Below are 25,649 nucleotides of genomic sequence, written 5' to 3'. Positions count from 1 at the left end.
AACTGGACATGGAACAACAGACTGGTTCCAAATAGGAAAAGGAGTACGTCAAGACTGTATATTGTCACCCTGCTTATTTAACTTATATGCAGAGTACATCATGAGAAATGCTGGACTGGAAGAAGCACAAGCTGGAATCAAGATTGCCGGGAGAAATATCAGTAACCTCAGATATGCAGGTGACACCACCCTTATGGCAGAAAGTGCAGAGGAACTAAAGAGCCTCTTGATGAAAGTGAAAGAAGAGAGTGAGAAAGTTAGCTTAAAGCTCAACATTCAGAAAACGAAGATCATGGCATCTGGTCCCATCACTTCATGGGAAATAGATGGGGAAACAGTGGAAACAGTGTCAGACTTTATTTTTCTGGGCTCCAGAATCACTGCAGATGGTGACTGCAGCCATGAAATTAAAAGATGCTTACTTCTTGGAAGGAAAGTTATGACCAACCTAGATAGCATATTCAAAAGCAGAGAGGTTTCTTTGTCAACAAAGGTCCATCTAGTCAAGGCTAGGTTTTTCCTGTGGTCATTAATAGATGTGAGAGTTGGACTGTGAAGAAGGCTGAGCGCCGAAGAATTGATGCTTTTGGACTGTGGTGTTGGAGAAGACTCTTGAGAGTCTCTTGGACTGCAAGCAGATCCAACCAGTCCATTCTGAAGGAGATCAGCCCTGTGATTTCTTTGGAAGGAATGATGCTAAAGCTGAAACTCCAGTACTTTGGCCACCTCATGCAAAGAATTGACTCATTGGAAAAGACTCTGATGCTGGGAGGGGTTGGGGGCAGGAGGAGAAGGGGACGACAGAGGACGAGATGGCTGGATGGCATCACTGACTCGATGGACGTGAGTCTGAGTGGACTCCGGGAGTTGGTGATAGACAGGGAGGCCTGGCGTGCTGCGATTCATGGGGTTGCAAAGAGTCGGACACGACTGAGCGACTGAACTGAACTGAACTCAACTGATGGGACTAGATGCCATAATCTTAGTTTTTTGAATGTTGAATTTTAAGCCAGCTTTTTCACTCTCCTCTTTCACCTTCATCAGGAGGCTCTTTAGTTCCTCTTTGCTTTCTGCGATAAGGGTGGCCTCATCTGCATATCCGAGGTTATTGATATTTCTTCCGGCAGTCTTGATTCCAGCTGGTGCTTCATCCATCCTGGCATTTGTACTCTGCATTTGTACTCACATGTTGTACTCTGCATATACGGTAAATAAGCAGAGTGACAATATATAGTCTTGACAGAGTCCTCTCCCAGTTTGGAGCCAGTCTGTTGTTCCATGTCCGATTATGACTGTTGCTTCTTGATCTGCATACCGATTTTTCAGGAGGCATGTAAGGTGGTTTGGTATTCCCATCTCTTGAAGAATTTTCCACAGTTTGTTGTGATCCATACAATCAAAGGCTCCAGTGTAATCAATGAAGCAGAAGTAGATGTTTTTCTGGAATTCTCTTGCTTTTTCTATGATCCAAAAGATGTTGGCAATTTGATCTCTGGTTCCTCTGCTGCTGCTGCTGCTAAGTCACTTCAGTCGTGTCTGACTCTGTGTGACCTCATAGACAGCAGCCCACCAGGCTCCCCTGTCCCTGGGATTCTCCAGGCAAGAGCACTGGAGTGGGTTGCCATTTCCTTCTCCAATGCTTGAAAGTGAAGTCGCTCAGTCATGTCCGACTCTTAGCGACTTCATGGACTGCAGCCTACCAGGCTCCTCTGTCCATGGGATTTTCCAGGCAAGAGTACTGGAGTAGGGTGCCATTGCCTTCTCCACTGGTTCCTCTACCTTTTCGAAATCCAACTTGTACATCTGGAAGTTCTTGGTTCACGTACTGCTGAAGCCTAGCTTGAAGGATTCTGAGCATTACCTTGCTAGCATGTGAAATGAGTACAGCTGTGCAGCAGTTTGAGCATTCTTTGGCATTGCCCTTCTTTGGGATTGGAATAAAAACTGATCTTTTCCAGTCCTGTGGCCACTGCTGAGTTTTCCAAATTTTCTTGTATATGGAGTGCAGCACGTTAACGGCATCATCTTTTAAGATTTGAAATAGCTGCACTGTAATTTCATCACTTCCACTAGTTTTGTTCATAGTGATGCTTCCTAAGGCCCACCTGACTTCGCATTCCAGGATGTCTGGCTATAGGTGACCAGTCTGGGTCATGAAGATCTTTTTTGTATAGTTCTTCTGTGTATTCTTGCCACCTCTTCTTAATATCTTCTGCTTCTGTTAGGTCCATACTGCTTCTGTCTTTTATCATGCCCATCTCTGCATGAAATGTTCCCTTGGTGTCTCTAATTTTCTTGAAAAGATCTCTAGTCTTTCCCATTCTGTTGTTTTCCTCTAGTTCTTTACACTGTTCACTTAGGAAGGCTTTCCTGTCTCTCCTTGCTATTCTGTGGAACTCTAGATTCAGATGGGTGTATCTTTCCTTATCTCCTTTGCCTTTAGCCTCTCTTCTTTTCTCAGCTATTTGTAAGCCCTCCTGAGACAAGCATTTTGCCTCTTTGGATTTCTTTTACTTGGGGATGTTTTTGATCACTGCGTCCTGTATAATGTTATGAATTTCCATCCATAGTGCTTTAGGCAGTCTGTCTATCAGATCTAATCCCTTGACTCTATTTGTCACTTCCACTGTATAATTGTAAGGTATTTGATTTAGGTCATACCTGAATGGGCTTCCCTGGTGGCTTAGACTATAAAGAGTTTGTCTGCAGTATGGGAAGCCCAGGTTCGATCCCTGAGTCGGGAAGGTCCCCTGGAAAAGAAAATGTCAACCCACTCTAGTATTCTTGCCTGGAGAATTTCATGGACAGAGGAGCCTGACGGGTTATAGTCCCTGGGGTCACAAAGAGGTGGACACAACTGAGCGACTAACACACACACACACACACACACACACACACACCTGAATAGCCTAGTGGTTTTCCGTATTTTCTTCAATTTAAGTCTGAATTTTGCAATAAGGAGTTCATGATCTGAGCCATAGTCAGCTTCCAGTCTTGTTTTTGCTGACTGTATAGAGCGTCTCGGAGAAGGCAATGGCACCCCACTCCAGTACTCTTGCCTGGAAAATCCCATGGATGGAGGAGCCCAGTAGGCTGCAGTCCATGGGGTCGCTAAGAGTCGGACACGACTGAGCGACTTCGCTTTCACTTTTCACTTTCATGCACCGGAGAAGGAAATGGTAACCCACTCCAGTGTTCTTGCCTGGAGAATCCCAGGGACAGGGAAGGCTGTTGGCTGCCGTCTATGGGGTCACACAGAGTCGGACACGACTGAAGCGACTTAGCATAGCATAGCATAGAGCGTCTACGTCTTTGGCTGCCAAGAATATAATCAGTCTGATTTTGGTGTTGACCGTCTGATGATGTCCATGTGTAGAGTCATCTCATGTGTTGTTGGAAGAGGTTGTTTGCTATCACCAGTGCATTCTCTTGGCAAAACTCCGTTTGCCTTTGCCCTGCTTCATTTTGTACTCAAAGGGCAAACTTGCCTGTTATTCCAGGTATCTCATGACTTCCTGCTTTGCATTCCAGTCTCCTATAATTAAAAGGACATCTTTTGAGGGGTGTTAGTTCTAGAAGGTCTTATAGGTTTTCATAGAACCATTCAACTTCAGCTTCTTCAGCATTAGTGGTTGGGGCATAGACTTGGATTACCATGATATTGAATGGTTTTCCTTGGAAATGAACAGAGATCATTCTGTCATTTTTGAGGCTGTACCCAAGTACTGCATTTTGTACTCTTTGGTTGACTATGAGAACTATTCCATTCTTCTAAGGGATTCTTGCCCACAGTAGTAGATATAACGGTCATCTGAATTAAATTCTCCCATTCATTTTAGTGAACTAAAATTTCATTCATTTTACAGTTTACTGATCGCTAAAATGTTGATGTTCACTCTTGCCATCTCTCGCTTGACCACATCTGATTTACCTTGATTCATGGACCTAACATTCCAGGTTCCTATGCAATATTGTTCTTTACAGCATTGGACTTTACTTTCACCACCAGACACATCCCCAGCTGGGTGTTTCCGCTTTGGCTCAGCTGCTTCATTCTTTCTGGAGTTATTTCTCCATTCTTCTCCAGTAGTATATTGGGAGTCTCCCAACCTGGGGAGTTCATCTTTCAGTGTCATATCTTTTTGCCTTTTCATACTGTTCATGGGGTTCTGAAGGCAAGAATGCTGAAGTGGTTTGCCATTCCCTTCTCCAGTGGACCACATTTTTCAGAACTTTCCACCACGACCCGTCTGTCTTGGGTGGCCTTGCACAGCATGGCTCATAGTTTCATTGAGTTAGACAAGGCTATGGAACAAGTGATCAGTTTGGTTAGTTTTCTGTGATTGTGGTTTTCATTTTGTTTGCCTTCTGATGGATGAGGATAAGAGGCTTGTGGAAGAGGCTAGCCCCTTAGCCGCTCCCTGAGAGAAGGGAGTCTGGGCAGCTCTGGTGTGGCCCGTTCCTGGCCTTCCCAAGGGGGCCTCTTGTCTCCTAGCAGGGAAACCAGGATCCATCCAGCAGATTGCGAGCTTTCCTCCTGGAGGCAGAGGAGAGTCTCGCACTCTGGGGTCTTCAAGGGTGTGTGTGTGTGGGGTGTGGGTGTGTGTGTGTGTATGGTGGGATGTGTGTGGGGGGTGTGAGCGTGTAGGGGGTGTGTGTGGGTGTGTGTGTCGGGGGGTTGTGTGTGTGTGGGAGGGTGTTGGAGAGGATTAATTCACAGTTTCTATCAGAATTTGAAGAAGGTTTCTTTAATTTTAAAAAAGATGATAAGAACTGTTGCTCCAAAGATAAACACCCAACTTGTCGACTTGCTGGTGTCTTGGGAAGAGTCGGGAGGTATGGGGCAGCCGACTGACTGATAAGAGGGTATGTCAGTCTCTCAGGCGTATCTGACTCTTTGTGACCCCATGGACTGAGCCCACTAAGCTCTTCTGTCCATGGAATTCTCCGGCAAGAACACCGGAGTGGGTTGCCATTTCCTTCTCCAGATAAGAGGACGGTGGACTGGTTTTTATCGAATTAAAGTGCTACATAGATTCGTCGGCTAAAGGGGCACAGTGAGGTGACTGTGATGTTTTCCAGGGCAGGCTGGCTAGAGGCAGTCTGCTCAGAGACCAGCTGGGCCCAAGCAGCTTATAGAGCAGGGGCTTGGGGAGTACTTGACCTCAGGGTGGCCATTGTGGGATGCCTTTGTCCGCGTCCAGAGCACCTTCTTCCTAATTGCTGAGTACCTCGCAAGCCCAGCTGCCCTCCTCAGAGCTGCCCTGAAACCGTGGGCATGAGAGCAGGGGAAGGATGTGTGGAGCGTAGAGGCAGGCGAGCCAGGAAGCCTGGAGTCACCCGTCCCTCAGTGGTACTCGGCTCCTGTGTGTGTCCCACGTCCTGTGTGAAGACTCTACTTACCCTGCCTCTTTGCTGGAACCTGGCCAGCCCCTTTTCCCCCGTCAGTCTGCCAGGGTGCCTGCCATTACAGGCACACGGTCTGTGCCCCACATGGTGTTCGGCCATCATCTGCAGCCTGACCAGAGCTCCGTCAGCTCTTGTCCAGCACAGGAGGGACCTGGGTCTGGTCTCTGGAGGTTACTGCAAGGTCCCTGGCTCTCTGTTCATGTTTTTGCTGAGGTTCCTAGTCTGTCTCTTCTCAGTGTGTGGGTTTCCCTCATTTCCCTCACTCGAGAGGGGAGCGTTATAGACCAGTCCTTGCGGAACCCATGTCCTCTGGGCTGTGCACCACGTGGCCGGTTTACAGAGCCACGAGCCCACCGCACATGGGACTGACTCTCACAGCCATGTGTAGAGCGGGTTGTGTTTGCTCCATCTGTCACCTTGGGCACAAATGTGTCACCAGAAAGTGTTTTTTTTCTGGAGTCACTGCTTGCAAGGAGGGGAACCCCGGTCAGAACCTGCTTTGCTTCCCCACGCGGCGTGTGGCAGGTGCCTGCTTGGAGAGCACATTCACCCCCATAATCTCTCATTTGCAGATTCACTCATCCATCCTCTAGACGCTGTTGAGCACCTGCTGATTACTAGGCGGGCTGCTGGCCCGGGAGGTGAGGTGGGGAGGGCTGAGCCCTGACGTGTGCTTTCTCTGCTGGGCAGTAGCCAGGAGACCTGCCCTAGGGGGGGCAGGAGAGCTGTGCCAGGGGTCTTTTCAGACTCTGAGTAGGCCATTAGACCAGCGTCCAGATGTCCTGGACTCCTCGGGAAGGCAGACCTGGAGAGCTGTGGGACGAAGCTGTGTGGGAGGACTGGGGTGGAGGTGGAGGGTGCACCCCGGGAGCTGTGGGGGCGGGGTGGGAGCGGGGAGCCCATGGGAGGGAGAGGCAGTGAAGGGAAGGGGTGTGGCCTGTGGGACCTCTTGGGCCTTCTGGGGTCTGTAGTGCTGTCTGGTGGCCTCTTGAGGACCCTGGGTAATCTGCAGTGAAGAGAATGCTAAGGCACCTGTAGTTTTGAATATACACAGAAGTCTGTTCGGCCTGACTGACAGAGCGCAGGATGAGGTGTAGCAGGGCAGGTGTGTCTGACTCTGGGGTTGTGACGCCACATGACACTGTTCAGTGTGTGTGCTGTATGGTGCCTGTTCTAAGCTAAGTTGACATTTCCAAATATTTGGGGATTTTTATATGTGTTTCTGGTATAGATTTGCAATTTAATTCTGCTGTGGTAAGAGAACATACATGTCTGATCCCAGTCCTTTTTTATTTATTGAGACTCGTCTTTTAGTGCCAGGTGTGGTCTGTCTTGTGAATGTTCCACCATACTTGAAAAAGATTGCGTATATTATTGTTTTTGGGTGGTGTGTTCTATAAACGTTAGTAACAACAGCAGCAACTTTCAGGTTGGTTGATATGTTGTTTAGTCTTCTATATCCATACTGATTTTTAATTTTTCTATCAGTTATCAAGAGAAGAATATTGAAATCTTTGACCATCACTGTGGATTTATTTTTCCTTTCTGTTCTGTTCATTTTCACTTCATGTGTTTTGAAGCTCTCTTATTCAGTATGTAAACATTTGTGATGGTTATGTCCTGTTAATAGGTAGAGTTTTCTTTTAATTATTTCAAAATGTCCTTCCTTATCCCTGGTAAGAGTCCTTCCTCTGAATGCTACTTTACTTGAGGTTATTACAGCCCCTGCATCTTTCTTTTGATTAGTATTAACTGACGGAGAGTCGTTCAGTCGTATCCGACTCTTAGAGACCCCATGGTCTGTCTATGGAATTCTCCAAGCAGGAATACTGGAGTGGATTGCCATGCCCTTCTCTGGGGACTCTTCCCAACTCGGGGATCAAACCTGGGTCTCCTGCATTGCAGGTGGGTTCTTTACTGTCTGAGCCATCAGGGATTAGTATTAGTATATTTTAATACATATGCAAAACATACATGTATAAAATACACTTGTATGTATATAAAATGTTTTAAAAAATGTATTTCCATTCTTTTACCTGCCTGTTTCTTTATATTTAATGTGGATTTCTTGTAAACAGCCTATAGTTGGGCCTTGAATTTTTTTAATTAATTAGAAAAATCTCTGCTTTTTAATTGTAATGTTTAGATAATTTGATTTATTAATTTCTTTGGGACTAAGTGTCATTTTGCTGTTTGCTTTCTACTTGTCATATCTGTTCTTTGTTTGTTTTCACCCTTTTTTTTTGATGAATTTAGTAGTTTTGTTTGATTCCATTTTATCTCCGTTACTGGTTTATTAGCTACTTTTCTTTTTAAAAAGTATTTCTTATAGTGGTTACTCTGGTGCATAAGATATATACTTATCACAGTCCACCTTCCAACTGCTCACGTGTAGTGTTAACAGTATACTTCTTTTCCCCCTTCCATTCTCTTAAAATTGTTGTATGTGTGTTGAAAACCTAGAAATACATTTTTATTATTTTTGATTTAATCAACTCCCTTGTAAAGAGATTGAAAAGATAGGAAGAAAAGCGTGTGTGATTCCCACTGCTGGTGCTCCCATTCCTTTGTATGGATCCTGGTTTCCACCTGTAGCATTCTCCTGCCTAAAGGACTTCTGCCATTTCTTGGGGCGCAGGCTTGCCTGGGGTAGAATTCTCTCCATTTCTGTTTGTCTTACAAAGTGTTTATTTGCCACGATTTTCAGAGGATACTTTGTTGGGTGTGGGCTTCCAAGTTTCATTACTTTAAAGACATTGCCCCTGCCCTCTGGCCCTCACGTGTTCTCACCAGGAGTCTGCTGTCCTTTTGGCCTTTCCTCCGCCTCACGTGGTTTTTCCTCTTTTCCCTTCTGTGAGTCTCTCTTTGTCACTGGTGTTCAGACATCATGGTGCATCAGACAAGACAAGCCTTGGTGCAGCTCTCTAGGTTTGTGGTTTACCTCACATTTGGATGTTTGGGGCTGTTGTATCTTCACAGTGTGTTCATGTCTTCCAACCCCTCTCCTTCCAGGACTCTTAACAACAAGTTTGGTGTTATCCTACGGGTCACTGCTGCCCTTTGCTTTTTTTTTTTCTCTTTTAGTATTTTTTCTTCTTTGTGTGAGGGCACAATTTCAACAAAGAAAATGACAGCAGGAGTGAATTTGGTAGCTTTGTATTTCCCTTGGTGTGTGGTGTGGCTGCGCTCCTCCTCAGGAAGCATTTGGGAGCAGGCCATCTGTGCGTCCAGCCCCCAGCCTCGTCTTCTCTTCCCCGCCACTGCTTCCCCCCATGCTGCATCATCTCCGGAAACAGACACCGCTGCTGGCACAAACCCTCTTGCTTCAGATCGACCATCCATAAGCTAAACTTCCCAGAAAAATAACCCAAAAGGTAACCCTTGGAAGCTCCTTTAGGTAAGAGGCCTGAATCCTGACAGGCCATAGTTGTGTATAATCGTCACAGCTGGAGGCAGCACGGCAGCCAGTCAGAGTCTAGCAGCCACGCTTATGGGGCTCCTGCTCCACCCAGCATGGGCTTATTATATGTGTTATCTCACATGCCTCTCAAACCCTCTGAGATGGGCGTGTGTCCTGGGGCCAAGACTCAGAGAGAGTGAGAAGTCCTTCCTGGCCAAGGCTGGACAGTTAGAAAGGTACTCTGTGTCTTGGTCACATCCTGGCCCTCTGACTCCACACTCCCCTCCTGAGCCTGTGTGTTCTCTCCTGGGCCATGCTGTCATTATCGTTTAAACCTACATTTAATTTGAGATGTGAAAATTGTGTGTTACCTTCATTTAAGAGATGATACACCATTCTGAGAATTCTGTGTTTTCCGGCCATACTTCTGTTATGGTTACTGACATCTGCTTATTTTAATGTGTTTTGACGAGTGTTGAAGTGGGACTAATTTGGGTGTGAGTCAGGCTCTGCGTGTGTGTCAGAGCTGACCCATCTGCTGTGCGAGTGTGTTTTAGAAAAGGAGCAGGTTCCTAGCTGGGCCAGGTGACCTTTTCCCACTTCCCTCTGTGTGTGATTTGTTGTCTGAAGTATTGTGTTAAGAATATGGAGAAAGTTGAGAAGTGATTTGGAAAGAGGGCAGTGAGGAGTCTGTGCTGGAGGGCAATCCAGAAACAGATGAGCTGATGGAAGGAGCCAAGATCCTCACATCCTGTAATTGGTAAAGGTTGACATTATAACATGTTTTTGGATTTTGGAAAGAAAAAATGAGAAATAGGATAAATGATTAGATGCTTTATGTTCCCAGATCTTCAAAATCCAACTTGAAAGCATTCTCTAGGGAACCTTTCCAGATGTCCCACCCCCCAGACTGATCATTCCTTCCTTAGGGTGTCATGACGAATATTACCAACAGACTTGTGTTTGTACTTTCTCATCTGTTACTTGTTAATGGCCTGCAACTACTTTACTGAAAAAAAAATCTCTAACTAGGTAAGAGAGTAGAGACTAGAGGCTGTATTTATTTTGTCTCCCACAAAGTACACTGCTGCGCTTGGCATCTCCTCTGCAGACTTCACTGCTGAGTTGGGAGGGGCTTCCTCTGCCCCCAGGGTGGCAGACACCATGGGCAGGTGCGCTACAGCCAGGAGCGCTCGAGCAGCGCCTGTCTTACAGGTGTCCCTGAGCGCCAGTCCTGTCCTGGGAACTGGAGGTTCAGAAGTGACCAGGCCAAGCTCTTCCCTCGTGGAGCTTACGTTCAGTTCGGGAGACCTGATGACCAGCAGAGTGGTGGAAATCTTCTAGTAAAGACTGGGTGGTGAGAGGGCTCCCGGGGCCAAGTGGTTCTTCTCTGTGGGCAGTGGAGACCTGAGTGAGGCGGAGGAAGAGCCATCAGAGCTCTGTGATGAGGGGTGGTGCGGGAAGGCTGTGCAGTGGCCCTGAGCTGTGAGGACGTGGAGGTGAAGCAGCCAGTGTGGTAGAGAGGCGTGGGGGAGTGTCAGGAGAGGAGGTCAGGGAACCCGTTGGGCTGGAGTGGCCTGTGCAGGCAGAGCAGGGGTGGCCCTGGGCTGAAGGGCCGTCTCCAGGCTCCATCTGGGTGCTGCGAGGGGGACGGGGCAGGTGTGGGGTGTGGGTGAGAAGGTTGTGGTAGTCTGGGGATGGCAGGAGTGGTAACGGTGATTGGCATGACTGGATTCAAGATCCATTTTGAAGGGATGGGAATATGAGGGAGGGGAAACCAGGTTGATGCTTAGGTTTGAGGCTGAGTAGTTGGTCCCTGGGCTTCCCTGGTGGCTCAGTGGTAAAGAAGCCACCTGCAATGCAGGAAATGTGGGTTTGATCCCTGGGTTGGGAAGATTCCCTGGAGAAAGAAATGGCAACCCATTCCAGTATTCTTGCCTGGGAAATCCCATGGACAGAGGAGCCTGATAGGCTACAGTCCATGGAGTCACAGATAGTCGGACTCAACAGTCCATGGGGTCACAAAGAGTCAGACATGACCGAGTGACCAAACAACAATCTTGTCCCTGGTGGTGCTGTTGGGGGGACTTGAGAGAAACAGTAATTCTTCTCATGTTAAATTCGGGAGGCCTGTTCCATGTTCAAAGGGAGACGTGAAGGGCACAGTTGGATTTGTGAGCTGAGTCACGCAGAGGCCGGGGCTGGAGGCCGCCCTGTGAGCCGTCATGGTGGAGGACGCCTGTGTGGCTGCAGCCATGGACACCATACAGCGAGTGAGAGGGTCTGAGGCTGGGCCTGGGCCGCACCAGCGTTTTCAGTGCAGGAGGAAAAGGAGGAGGGGGAAGCAGGGAGAGAGGGGGACCATGATGAGGCAGGACGAAGAGGAGGAGAACCCGGAGATTGCGGTGTCCTCCAGCTCCTGTGAAGACCGAGTAGCCAGACACTGTGAGTAAGCTGAGCAGCAGTCAGAGAGCCTGCCGGCCGGGAGGGGAGAAGGCCTGGCTGAGGGGCTTGGAGGGAAGCCTGCGGCCCGACTCGGTACACGCCAGGTGTCAGCATCCTGCTGTGTCTCAGGCAGTGACCCTGGTGTTTGGGAATGGCTTCCGGACTGGCTCTGAAGGCAGCTGCAGGAGGCGTTCTGGATGCTGCTGAGCAGCGGTGGCGTGTCTGCTGGTGCGGTGGCCCTCACAGGTGACCGCTCGGTGGAGAGCAGCCTCTGGTGTAAGAGCTCTGGAGCTCGGCAGAACGGCCCCTCTCCTGCTCTGCATGCTCTGGAGACGCCCTGGGCTGGCCGTGCGGCCAGGCCTGCCCTGGAGGGAGAGCTGGCAGTTCCCTCCGACAGCTGCTGGCCCCCGCCCTCGCGTGCTGCCTGCAGCCACACTGATGGAGGCACCGGTTTCCTTCTGTTGGTTTTGTTTCATTCAGCAGATTAGAGTGTCATGGAGAGTGATTAACAATCAAGTCGTATTTTAACCATTCTTGTGATTTAACAGGATTCTGTGGTCAGACCTCTTGCTCCTGCTGCTCCTAAGTCACTTCAGTCGTGTCCGACTCTTTGCGACCCCATGAACGGTAGCCCACCAGGCTCCTCTTATGGAATTCTCCAAGCAGGAATACTGGAGAGGATAGCCATTCTTTTCTCCAGGGGAATCTTCTCAACCCAGGGGTTGAACCTGGGTCTCCTGCATTGCAGGCAGATTCTTTACTGTCTGAGCCACCAGGGAAGCCCATATTCCCTTATTATTTCTTTAGTATCTGTAGGTTCTGTAGTGAAGTCTCTTTCATTCCCAGCGCTTGTAATCTGTGTCTGTCTCTTCTTCCCCCTCCTTTCCTTGTTTGGCCTGACTAGAATTTTTTCAGTTTTGTAGGTATCTTTTTAGCAGGGTCAGCTTTGGGGTTAATTTTTTTTTCCCCTAGTTTTTTGTTTGTCCTCGTTTGTCTTGATTTCTGTTCTTTATTTTTACTTTCCCTTGGCTTGTTTTTGGTTTGATTTTTTTACTTTTCTATTTAAAAATGTATTTATTTTTGGCTGCTCTGGGTCTTTGTTGGTGCACGTGGGCTTTCTCTAGCTGCAGTGAGCAGGGGCTGCTCTGTCCTGCGGTTCATGGGCTTCACTGTGTGGCTTCTCTCATTGGGCAGCACGGGCTCTAGAGCTTGGGCTCTGTTAGCTGGCAGCCTGTGGGCTCAGTAGTCGCAATGCACAGGCTTAGTTGTCCCGTGGCGTGTGGATTCTTCCCAGAGCAGAGACTGAACCTGTCTATGTTCCCTGCGCTGGCAGGCAGATTCTTAACCACAGGACCACCAGGGAAGTCCCCCCCCGCCTTTTTTTTAAGGTGAAAGGTAAGGAAATTAATTTGAGACCTTTGTTCTCGTCCAACACAAGCATTCAGTGCTATAATTTCCCCTGATAAACAGTGATTTAACTCTTGTCTACAAATTATGATAATGTGTTTTATTTTCATTTCAATCACAGTAATTCCTAGTTTTCCTTATGACTTCTTGATCCACAGATTATTTAGAAAAAAATTCTGAATAATATTTGGAGATTTTTTTTCACATATTTTCTGTTATTTATTATGTATTTCTGTATTTCTAACTTAATTTTTTGTGATCACAGAACATATTTTGAATTCTTTTGAATGTGTATTTGGTCAAATTGGTTGATATTGTTGTTCAGGGATTCTGTATCTTCACTGATTTTCTTTCTTCCTTTTTTAAAATCAGTAATGGAAATAAAAGTATTAAATTTCCAACTCTTATTGTGAATTAATTTATAATTAGTTATCTATCATATCTAATATGCCACTTTAATGGCAGAAAGGGAAGAGGAACTGAAGAGCCTCTTGATGAAGATGAGAGTGAAAAAAACCAGCTTAAAACTCAGCATTCAAAAGCAAAGATCATGGCATCTCATCCCATCCCATCAGATCAGATCAGATCAGTCGCTCAATCATGTCCGACTCTTTGCAACCCCATGAACTACAGCACACCAGGCCTCCCTGTCCATCACCAGTTCCCGGAGTTCACTCAGACTCATGTCCATCAAGTCAGTGATGCCATCCAGCCATCTCATCCTCTGTCGTCCCCTTCTCCTCTTGCCCCCAATCCCTCCCAGCATCAGAGCCTTTCCAACGCGCCAACTCTTCACATGAGGTGGCCAAAGTACTGGAGTTTCAGCTTTAGCATCATTTCTTCCAAACAAATCCCAGGGCTGATCTCCTTCAGAATGGACTGTTTGGATCTTCTTGCAGTCCAAGGGACTCTCAAGAGTCTTCTCCAACACCACAGTTCAAAAGCATCAATTCTTTGGCGCTCAGCCTTCTTCACAGTCCAACTCTCACATCCATACATGACCACAGGAAAAACCATAGCCTTGACTAGACGAACCTTTGTTGGCAAAGTAATGTCTCTGCTTTTGAATATGGTATCTAGGTTGGTCATAACTTTCCTTCCAAGGAGTAAGCGTCTTTTAATTTCATGGCTGCAGTCACCATCTGCAGTGATTTTGAAGCCCAGAAAAGTAAACTCTGACACTGTTTCCCCATCTATTTCCCATGAAGTGGTGGGACCGGATGCCATGATCTTCGTTTTCTGAATGTTGAGCTTTAAGCCAGCTTTTTCACTCTCCACTTTCACTTTCATCAAGAGGCTTTTTAGTTCCTCTTCACTTTCTGCCATAAGGGTGGTGTCAACTGCATATCTGAGGTTATTGATATTTCTCCCGGCAATCTTGATTCCAGCTTGTGTTTCTTCCAGCCCAGCGTTTCTCATGATGTACTCTGCATATAAGTTAAATAAACAGGGTGACAATATACAGCCTTGACGTACTCCTTTTCGTATTTGGAACCAGTCTGTTGTTCCATGTCCAGTTCTAACTGTTGCTTCCTGACCTGCATACAAATTTCTCAAGAGGCAGATCAAGTGGTCTGGTTCATGGCAAATAGATAGGGAAACAGTGAAAATGAACAGCCCTTTATTTTCTTGGGCTCCAAAATCACTGCAGATGGTGATTGCAGCCATGACATTAAAAGGCGCTTGCTGCTTGGAAGAAAAGCTATGACAAACCTGGACAGTGTATTCAAAAGCAGAGATATCACTTGGCCGGCAAAGGTCCATATAGTCAAAGCTATGGTTTTTCCGGTAGTCATGTATGGATGTGAGAGTTGGACCATAAAGAAGGCTGAGCACCAAAGAATTGATGCTTTCAAACAATGGTGCTGGAGAAGACTCTTGAGAGTCTCTTGGACTGCAAGGAGATCAAACCAGTCAATCCTAAAGGAAATCAGTCCTGAATATTCATTGGATGGACTGATGCTGAAGCTCCAATACTTTGGCCACCTGATGTGAAGAGCTGGCTTATTAGAAAATATCCTGATGCTGGGAAAGACTGAGGGCAGGAGGAGAAGGGGACAACAGAAGATGAGATGGTTTGATGGCATCACTGACTCAATGAACATGAGTTTGAGCAAACTCAGGGAGATGGTGAAGGACAGAGAGGCCTGGCGTGCAATGGTTCATGGGGTGGCAAAGAGTCAGATACAACTTAGCAACTGAATAACAGCAACAGCATCTATCATATTTTGCTTTGTTTCTCTTGAAACTCTGTTGTTAGGTACATATCTAATTAAGTCTGCTGTGTCTTTTTGATCCACTGACCTCTTTATAATTATACAATGACCCTTCTAAGCACATGGTAATATTTTTTGTTCTGAAGTCTACATTGTCTGATATACAGGCTTTGCAGATTTCTTTTAATTAGTGTTTGCCTGGCATGTTTTTTTAATATTCTTTCATTTTTAACCTGTGTCTTTATTTTAGGTGCCTTGTAGACAATGTATAATTGAGTCTTGATGTTTTATGCATTTTATATCTTTTAAAAATTTTTTATTGGAGTATAGGTGCTTTACAATGTTTAGTTTCTGCTGTGCAGCATAGTAAATCATTTATTCATCTGCATATATCTACCTTTTTTAGATTTCCTTTCCATTTAGGTCACCACAGAGCACTAAGTAGAGTTCCCTGTGCTATAGGTTCTCATTAGTTATTGGTTTTATACAGAGTCAGAGATGATTGAGCGACTGAACAACAACAAAATATGTCAGTCCCAATCTCCTAATTCATCCTGTGTATTTTCTGTCTTTTAATCAATGTATTTATACAGTTTTCAGCTAATTTATATAGAAATACAGAAATGCTTGTAGTTGTTTCTTTTCCCTCTTTTTTGTCTGCTGTTGCATTGAGTATTTACTATTCTATCTGCACTGTTCACTTATCATTTACATTTTAAAAGTTTTTTTTTTTTAGTATTTGCCCTAGGGTTTATAATACAATCTTTAATTGAGATTACATCATGCGAAATGCCAGGCTCAATGAAGCACAAGCTGGAATCAAGATTGCTGGGAGAAATATCAATAACTTCAGATATGTAGATGACACCACCCTTATGGCAGAAAGCAAAGAGGAACTAAAGATCCTCTTGATGGAAGTGAAAGAGGAGAGTGAAAAACCTGGCTTAAAACTCAACATTCAAAAAATGAAGATCATGGCATTGATCCTATTTCATGATCCTACTTCATGGCAAATAGATGGGGAAACAATGGAAACAGTGACAGACTTTCTTTTCTTGGGCTCCAAAACCACTGCAGATAGTGACTGAGGCCATGAAATTAAAAGATGCTTACTCCTTGGACGAAAAGCTATGACCAAGCTAGACAGCATATTAAAAAGCAGAGACATTACTTTGCTGACAAAGGTCTGTATAGTCAAAGCTATGGTTTTTCCAGTAGTCATGTATGAATATGAGAGTTGAAACATAAAGAAGGCTGAACGCCACAAAATTGCTGCTTTTGAACTGTGATGTTGGAGAAGGCTCTTGAGAGAGTCTCTTGGACTGCAAGGAGATCAAACCAGTCAATCCTAAAGGAAATCAGTCTTGAATATTTATTGGAAGGACTGATGTTCAAGCTGAAGTTCCAGTAGTTTGGCCACCTGAGGAAAAGAACTGACTCATTGGAAAAGACCCTGATGCTGGGAAAGAAAAGACTGAGGGCAGGAGGAGAAGGGGAGGACAGAGGATGAGACGGTTGGATGGCATCACCGACTCAATGGCGTTCCAAAGAGTCAAACATGACTGAGTGAACTAAATTGACTTGAATTATTATTAATTGTATTAATTAATCAGAGTTGATTTTAAATTAAAGCATTTAAAATCTTTAAATAATAATGTACTGCTTCAAGTATATTGCAAGAACCCTAAAACAGTGTTTTCCTATCTATTGATCATATTTATTTCAAATTCCTTTTCTAATTGTTTCTACATCTAGGTTATCTCTGAGTCTGGTTCTGTTGATTATTACTTCAGTGGAGTTTTAATCCCCTTGCTTTGTCACTGTAATTTCTGATTGAATGGTGTGCCTTGTGTATAGGGCAGTAGAGTGGAGGTCAGCAGGCTTTTCCTGTAATGAGCCAGCTGGTAACTATTTTGAACTTTGAGAATCACGTGTGGTTTCTGTTGTGTATTATTCTTCTGTTTGTTTTCTTTTAAAATAACCCTTTAAAAAGGTAACAGCCACCCTTAACTCACAGCCTGTGTGGAAACATGGGCTGACTTTGGCCTCCATGCCAGCCTCTGCAGGAGAGAATGAGGTAAAGTGTTCACAGGTCCTATTCTGCTGGGGTGGCGGTGTCGGGGCTGGGCTGGGCTTGGGGTTTGTTGCTGTGGTTACCTCTGCACTGCTGCTTTCAGAACATCTCCTTCCTGTGCTGACGGTGCGGACTGAGTGGCCAGAGCAGTCTCCACCCTCAGCTGAGGGCCTTCCCTTTGGTCTGTGTCCCAGAGGGATCCCCTTCCGTGCTTTTGCTCCCTGCTGTAGACTGCTCTCCTTGGCTGCTGGGCCACTGCAGGTCATGGGGTGAGTGGGGGGAGCTCCCTCTTGTGCCTGCATCGGAGTGGGCGCCTCCACAGAGATCCTGTCCTCCTTCCCGTGGCAGCCGCTCTGATTGTGTCTTTGGTTGTTTCTGTGCCAGAGAGTTTCCTTCCCGTCCCCTCAGACAGAAGGATTTCATGGTCTGGACCCCGGGGGGTTTCTGCCTCCCAGCACAGCAGTCTTAATGTGTCTCGGTGCTTTTGTTCAGTAAAGAAGGGCTCGGGGCAGGGATGTGTGTGTGTGTGTGTGTGTGTGTGTGTGTGTTCCATGGCAGTACCCACTGAACGCTTGTTTAGTCTACTCTCTTCAATCCACTTACAGCTTAAAGGTTTTTAAAGTGTAGTGCTAGGAAAGAGGTACAGATTTTGAGTCTGGTTCCTATTACACAGTCTAATGAAGAAATGAGTCTGTGGCATGTTTAACGTTCCCATTGGAGAGCCATGGTGAGGAGAAGGGGATCCGTGGTGGTCAGGGTTACAGCTTGCTTGGGGCTCTTGTTTCGGTCCAGCTGCTTCTGCGTGCCTGCTGTGGTCCGTGGCTGCCAGCTCTGTAACTCCAGGGAGCCTCCCGTGGAAAACAGAAGGCAGCTGGAGTGTTGCAGCCGTGACTTTGCGGAGCTCAGTGGCCTGAGCGATGCCTCGTCAGTATGTGGTCTCTCGGGTTTGCTGAACTTGGAGTGAAAGTGCTCGTATAAGTGAACAGGATTACAGCAGACTACATGAAAAGCCCTCGTATTTTTAGTTCAGCATTTTAAAATTACATGCTTGTGAGTAATAGTCAAAGGTAGAACATTACTAAGTAGAAGATGTTGTTTTTATGTGCCTTTCATGAGCTCAGCTTTTATGTCAAGAAGTGACACCTTTTTGGGTCAGTTCATAGTTCAGTAAACTGTCCAATCCATCGTTCCCAAAGACCAGGAGGCCCTGAGGGTGGCTTCTGCCCAGGGTCCCCTTGGAAGGTTTTATTCTAACTGGACCATTGCCTCTTTCCCAGATCCCGACGCAGAGGTGTGTCTCCACGTGCTGCGCCTCGTCCAGTCTGTGGTGCTGGAGCCAGAAGTCTTCTCCAGGTCAGCCTCTGAGTTCCGGAGCTCCTTGCCCCTGCAGCGCATCCTGGCTATGGCCAAGAGCCGAAACCCCCACCTGCAGACTGTGGCCCAGGAGCTCCTGGAGGACCTGCGTGCTCTGGAGCGTGATGTGTAGGGGTGCTCACGCACCATCTTCTCCCCGGGTCCCCACTTTGTCCTCCAGAGTCACCAGCCGTGTGCCATGTTACACATGCGGATGTGATGACTAGCGATGGGTGTGAATTGATATGTATCTACAGGACTTCCTCTTGGAAGTAAAAATTCTTGTGGGTGGTTGGTTAACCTTGCCAGAAGGGGAGCCTGAGGAAGGATCTGTCCTTCCAGAAAGGCCCATGTCAGCTGCAGCCGGAAGAGGGCCTTCTTAGAGCGGCTCCTGCTGCCCAGGAGACTCTGAAACCTCTTGGCTCCCTCTGAAAGCGAGAGGTTAAATAACCACCTACCCCATTGGTCAGCATTTTCCTAAGATACATTTTTTGAAAAACAATTCATTCTAATGATTACAGTTAATCCCCCCAGTTCAAGTTTATCTTTCAACCTTTTGGTGAACCTATTATTTCAGATGACATTGGACATTTTAGTTCTGTATTTTTTTGCCTCTTTTGTTTTTGAATAAATAAAGCCAGCAGAGTCATTGATGTGCTATAACCATTGTTTTCTGAAGTATTATAAACTTGGTATTAGGAAGTTGCATATTACAATGCATATATGTGGCTGGAGAAAACCTCTCCTTGCACTGTTCTGGGCCCTTTGGCTATAAACTCAGGGATCCAGTTTTTCATATAACATTATCATGGAACAGGCCTTCACACAGTTGCTTGAAGTTCTTTAAATGATGTGCACAGGTGTGTGTCCTTCTCAACTGCATCTGGTCCTGTGGCAGAGAACAGAGGAGGGTGCTGTCTGTTTCTCGTGGGTGCTGCGATATGTGGGCAGAGTCCCCTCTGTCACTCTTAAGAGCACGGCAGCGTGTGGCGTGTCCATCAGGATGATGCTGCAGGCCCGTGGGCTCTGGGAGCCCTGCATCTGCAAAAGCACAGGCTAGTGTCCTGTCCCGCGGCAGCCCCAAGCACGTGTGTATGCTGTTCTGTGTGCGTGGCAGTTTGGAATAACTTTATTTTCCTTTTAAGCAGATTTTACAGGCTTTGTGCAGTTTATGGCTGAGTCTGAATGAAGGAGCTTATATATATACACAGTTGCTTGAATTTCACAAGCTGACATATTGTGGAACCTGGCTCATCAAAAGCAGAGAAAAGTTGTAAAAGGCAATTTAAAATTCACGGAGGCAGACATTGGTCCATCTGTGCTGTGTGGTGCTGTGGGCCCTGATGACTGGCAAATAAAATTGAGGACGTTGTGTTTTTGTTCTTTTTCTAGCATAGTATCATTTTCATTTTGGTTATTTGCTTGATAAGGTAATGGGAGATAAACTAGTTGTAATTAGTTGTGCTGTCTCTAGAAATGCAGGGTCTTTTTCCTGCCAAAAATGGGATCGGTGGCATATAGAGAAAAATGGAACTGGGCCAAGCCCGTGACTGTCGTGTAGTTTAGCTAATTAGTAGATGAATGTGATTAAGAAGGATACTTTTTTTTCCTCCTAATTTTAAAGTGCTAAAGATAGCAAGGGTTCTTACGAAAACTCCTTCAGAAAGAAACGTGTCAAATACATATTTTGAATGTATATCACAGGAAAAGTACTTAAGGCCAATTTTAAGGAGTGACTAGCCTTTCTAATATTTCTACTTTTCTTATGAAGGTCAAGGGGAAAACATGGAATCTTCATTTTTTTTTTTTTTTTTTTGCATCTGAAGATCTAAAGAAAACTCATTTTATTTTATTTTTATTTTTTTCTTTATTTTTTTTTTTACTTTGCAATATAAAGAAAACCCATTTTAAAAAGTAACTGAAGTATATATGTGGCAGTGTCTGAGGTTGCTTGTGAATTTTAAAATCAGAAACAACAGCAGTAGAATGGTATCTGTTTTTTAAATTTAAGCTTTAAATAATTCCTTTTCTATTTATTACGTCAAGGAACTTCTTCTCCTTGGTGCTGTCAGTGTGTAAAGGCGTGAAACCTGCCAGGCCCACAGACAGACCTCACTCCCTCTCCAATCTCTCCCCCACCCCCCAGCCGGTGAGCCTGGAAGGCCTCTTGCCATCCAGTCTACTCTGTGTTCTCAGAGGTTAGAAAGGAGCCCGTCCTGTTAGGATACAGGTCAGTGTGTCTGTGTGTGGCACGAATTCGGAGGAGCATAATGGTATATTGAGTTAGTCTCATCCCAGATCCTCTTACAGCCCCGTGTCTTTCACTTGTTCCAGAGGCCTTTAAAATTAATTAGAGTATTAAACATAGCATCACAAGTCTGGGACTTGAAGGAAATCGGCCAAGGCCTGTAGTCAGACCACAAGCAAGGAGGGTTTTTAACGAAAGTTGTAAATGTGGCCATTACACTGTATCTGTACTGCCATGATATTAATACAAGTGGAAAGGCTGATCAGTACTTTTGTAGGCGTACTGATTTTCTGAGAAGTTCCGAAGTTGAAGTTTGCACTGTTTTGCTCTTCTTCCAAGAAGTAGATGCTTAGACAGCTTCCCAAGGGCCTCTAACCAACGTAGGGTCTCTGACCTAGACCCTGGGACAGTGTATGACACGGGATAGGATGCAGCATTCTGTGGGGACAGGGCAGCCTCAGAAGGTGCGGTGCATGACCCACTGAAAAGTCTCCGGATACTTCTTAAGTCCAGACTTCGGTGAGGAGGAAAGGCCTATCCTTACGGCCCATAGCTCTCTCTGCTCTGAGAACGTGCACATTCAAACTTGTCTCCAGATGTAGAACGAATGTGCTAGTGCATGTTACGCAGTAAAGACTGTTACTGTCTTTTTTGTTGTTATTTGTAGTCCTTCAAGTTTTTTTGAATTGTTGTAAAATTCACCACAGAAATGTAGATGATGAACATAAAATTTACCATTTAACCCATTTCTAAGTGTAGAATTCAGTAGTATTAAATATATTCACAGTGTTATGTAACCATCTCCACTGTCTATTGCCAGAACTTTTTATTGACTCAGACAGGAACTCTGCACCCATTGAATAGTAACTTATCATCTTCCATCTCCCCTGCTCCCAGCCCCAGTGTCTATCCTCTGTTCTACTCTGTCTCTCTGAGTTTGACTTCTCAAGTACCTTGTATCGCTCGCTATCACTATTGCTAAGTCGCTTCAGTTGTGTCCGACTCTGTGCGACCCCAAAGATAGCAGCCCACCAGGCTCCCCCGACCCTGGGATTCTCCAGGCAAGAACACTGGAGTGGGTTGCCATTTCCTTCTCCAATGCATGAAAGTGAAAAGTGAAAGTGAAGTCGCTCAGTCTGTCCGACTCTAGCGACCCCATGGACTGCAGCCTACAAGGCTCCTCCGTCCATGAGATTTTCCAGGCAAAAGTACTGGAGTGGGGTGCCACTGCCTTCTCCGACCTTGCATAAATGGAATCAAATATCTGTCCTTCTGGGTCTGGCTTATTTCACTTAGCAGTGCAGTGTTCATCCATGTTCTAGCCTGTGTCAGGACTGCATTCCTTTCCATCATGCCTAATATTCCGCTATGTCCTTGTCACACGTTTTGTTTACCCATTTGTCTGTTGATGGACACTTGTTTTAACCTTTGGCTGTAGTGAATGATGCAGTGAATGTTGGTGTACATGTATCTGTTTGAGTTCCTGCTTTCAAATCTTTTGGGTGTGTACGTAAATTGAAATGGTTGTATCATATGGTCTAGGGTTTTCTCTATATATAACATCATGTTGTCTGCAAATAATGATAGTTTTATTTTTTCCTTTCCAATTAGGATGCCTTTTATTTCTTTTTCCACCTGATTGCTTTGGCTAGGACTTTCAATACTCTGTTGATAAGAGTGGCAAGAGTGGGAGCCTTCTTCCTAATATTAAGGGGAAAGGTTTTAATTTTTTTGCCTTTAAGTATGATGGTAACTGGGCTTGTGGCCTTTATAGTGTTGAAGTACCCTGTGGCTCAGAGGTGAAGAATCTGCCTTCAACGTAGGAGATGTGGGTTTGATCCCTGGGTCGGGAAGATCTCTAGAGAAAGAAAAGGTAACCCATTTCTGTATTCTTGCTGCGAAATCCCATGAACAGAGGAGAGAAGCTTGGCAGGCTACGGTTGGTGGGGTTGCAAAATAGTCAGACACGACTTAAGGACTAAACAACAACAAATGTTCCGTCCAGGCCCACTTTGTTGAGAGTTTTTATGATAAATGTTGGATTGTTTTCAGATACTTTTTATGCACCTATTGAGATGATCATATGATTTATATTCTTCCATTTGATAATGTGGTATATCACATTGTGGAGAAGGAAATGGCAACCCACTCCAGTACTGTTGCCTGGAGAATCCCATGGATGGAGGAGCCTGGTGGGCTACAGTCCATGGGGTTGCAAAGAGTTGGACACGACTGAGTGACTTCCCTTTATATCACATTGACTGATTCATAGATTTTGAACTGTCCTTGGCATATTAGAATAAATCTCACTTGATCATGGTGTATGATCTTTTTATTCTTGTTGAATTTGGTTTGCTGACGTTTTGTTGAGGGTTTTTGCATCTGTGTTCAGGGATTGTTGTTCAGTTGCTAAGTTGCGTCTGGCTCTTTGGGACCCCATGGACTGTAGCACTCCAGGCTCCTCTGTCTTCCACTGTCTCTCAGAGTTTGCTCAAATTTATGTCCATTGAGGAGATGCTATCTAATCATCTCATGTTCTGCCACCCCGCCTTCAATCTTACCCAGCATCAGGATCTTCTTTTCCAATGAGTTGGCTTTTCGTATCAGATGGCCAAAGTATTGTAGCCTCAGCTTTAGCATCAGTCCTGCCAATGAATATTCAGGGATTCATTTCCCTTGGGATTGACTGGTTTTATTTCCTTGCTGTCCAAGGAACTCTCAAAAATCTTCTCCAGCATTACGGTTCAGAAGCATCAGTTGTTTGGCCCTCAGCCTTCTTTATGGTTCAACTCTCACATCTGTACATGACTACTGGAAAACCATAGCTTTGACTATATGGATCTTTGTTGGCAGAGTGATGTCTCTGCATTTAATACACTCTCTAGGTTTTTCATAGCTTTCCTTCCAAGGAGCAAGTGTCTTTTAATTTCATGGCTGCTGAATGTTGTTGCTCAGTTGCTAAGTCATGTCTGACTCTTTGCGTCCCCATGGACTGCAGCATGCCGAGCTTCCCTGTCCTCTACTATCTCCTGGAGTTTGTTCAGATTCACGTGCATTGAGTTGGTGATGCCATCTAACTATCTCAGTATATTGGCCAGTAATTTCTTTTTGTTGTTGTCGTTCCCTTGTCTGGTTTTGATACCAGGGTAATACTTACCTTGTAAAATAAGTTTGAGAACATTCCCCGATTTCAGGAATCCCCGATTTTGGAAGAGTTTGAGAAGGATTGGTATCAGATTTTCTTTGAGTGTTTGGCATAATTCACCAGTGAAGCTGTCTGGTACCAGACTTTTGTTCATTGGGAGTTTTTCTGATTACTCTTCAGTGTCTGTACTAGTAATCAGTCTATTCAGGTTTTCTGTTTCTTTATAATTCTGCCTTGGAAGATTGTATGTTTCTAGGAATTTATCCATTTCTTTTAAATTGGGCCAATCCTAACGTCCAATTTGTTGGCATATAATCATCGATAGTCTTATGATCCTTTGTATTACTTTGGTATCAGTTGCAATTTCTCTCTTTTCATATCTGAATTTATTTGGGCCTTCTCTCTTTTTTTCTTAGTGAGCTTATCTAAAGGTTTGTCAATTTTATCTTTTCACAGAAACAGCTCTTAGTTTCTCTGTTTTAGTCTCTATTTCATTGATTTCTATTCTGAACTTTACAGTTTCCTTCCTTCTATTAACTCTGGATTTTGTTTGTTCTTGTTCTGGTTCCTTCAGGTGTGAAGTTAGATTGTTTGAGGTATTTATTGTGTCTTGAGGTTGGGCTGTATCACTATGAACTTAATTCTTAGAACTGCTTTTAGCATATTCCAGAGATTTTGGTAGGTTGTGTTTCCATTTTCATTTGTCTCAGGGTATTTTTTTTTTTTTAATTTCTCCTTTGATTTATTTGTTGACTCATTGGTTGTCCAGGAGTATGTTGTTTAATCACCACATATTTGTAATTTTTTCAGTTTTCTTCATGTAATTGATTTCTAGCTTCATACCATTGTGGTCAGAAAAGATGCTTGATATGTCTTCAGTCTCCTTAAATTTACCAAGGCTTTTTGGTGGCCTAGCATGTGATATATCCTGGAGAATGTTCCCTGTGCCCTTGAGAAGAATGTGCTGCTGCTTTTGAATGGAAAATTCTATATATACTAAGTCCTTATGGTGTAGTGTGTCATTTAAGGCCAAAATTTGCTTATAAATGTTCTGTCTGGATGATCAGTCTACTGATATAATTGAGGTGTTAAAGTTCTATTATTTTTGTATTGCTATCAGTTTCTCCCTTTGGGTCTGTTAAGTACCTATGTTGGGTGCATGAATGTTTACAAATGTTATGTCTTCTTGGTTAGATCAACCTCTTTATCATTATTTAATGCTCAATTTTGTCTTTTATTAGTCTTTGCTTTAAAGTCCATTTTGTCTGATGGAGTTAGCTATCCCAACTTTCTTTTGGTTTCCATTTGCATGAAAAATTTTTTTCCATCCCTTCACTTTCAGTCTTGTGTGTGTTTTTATGTCTGAGGTGAGTCTCTTATATGAAGCATATAGATATGAGTGGTTTTTTTAATCCATTCAGCCACTCTGTCTTATGATCAAAGCATCTAGTCCATTTACATTTAATATAATTATTCATAGATACGTACTTATTGCCATTGTGTTCATCGTTTTCAACTGTCTTGCAGTTCCTCTGCAATTTTTTCTTCACTTGCTTTCTTCCCTTATGATTTCTGTAGTGTTATACTTAGATTTCTTTCTCATTGTTTTTGGTGTGTCTACTATAAGACTGGGAGCTGACTGTGGTTCAGATGATGAACTCCTTATTGCCAAATTCAGACTTAAATTGAAGAAAGTGGGGAAAACCACTAGACCATTCAGGTATGACCTAAATCAAATCCCTTATTTGATGGAAGTAAGAAATAGATTTAAGGGACTAGATCTGATAGATAGAATGCCTGAAGAACTATGGACGGAGGTTTGTGACATTTACAGGAGACAGGGAGCAAGACCATACCCAAGAAAAAGAAATGCAAAAAAGGAAAATGGCTGTCTGAGGAGGCCTTACAAATAGCTGTGAAAAGAAGAGAAGCAAAAAAAGCAAAGGAGAAAA

The 25,649-nt window shown here is 44.7% G+C and overlaps 1 protein-coding gene across 3 annotated transcripts in view; it reads left to right on the top strand.

The window, feature by feature from the left end:
• Nucleotides 1-19,612, top strand: part of HSF2BP (heat shock transcription factor 2 binding protein) — an 88,087-nt gene extending 68,475 nt beyond the window's left edge. The window contains exons 9-10 of one of the 3 annotated variants that reach the window (XR_011465397.1): nt 15,614-16,954; nt 18,229-18,355. Coding sequence is in view for 2 of the 3 variants with exons in the window: in XM_005907577.2 (XP_005907639.1) it covers nt 18,229-18,437 (209 nt within the window). In the remaining variant the exon portion in view is untranslated. Of the gene's footprint in view, nt 1-7,155; nt 15,510-15,613; nt 16,955-18,228 lie in introns of those variants that run through there. The other 2 variants (XM_005907577.2, XM_070376790.1) reach the window with 2 other exon arrangements.
• The last annotated feature ends 6,037 nt before the right edge of the window (nt 19,613-25,649 follow it).

The sequence above is a fragment of the Bos mutus genome, chromosome 1 (assembly GCF_027580195.1).
Source record: "Bos mutus isolate GX-2022 chromosome 1, NWIPB_WYAK_1.1, whole genome shotgun sequence".
Lineage (NCBI taxonomy): Eukaryota > Metazoa > Chordata > Mammalia > Artiodactyla > Bovidae > Bos > Bos mutus.
Note: the sequence above shows the minus strand (reverse complement) of the source record. Positions and strands in the feature narration are given on the sequence as shown.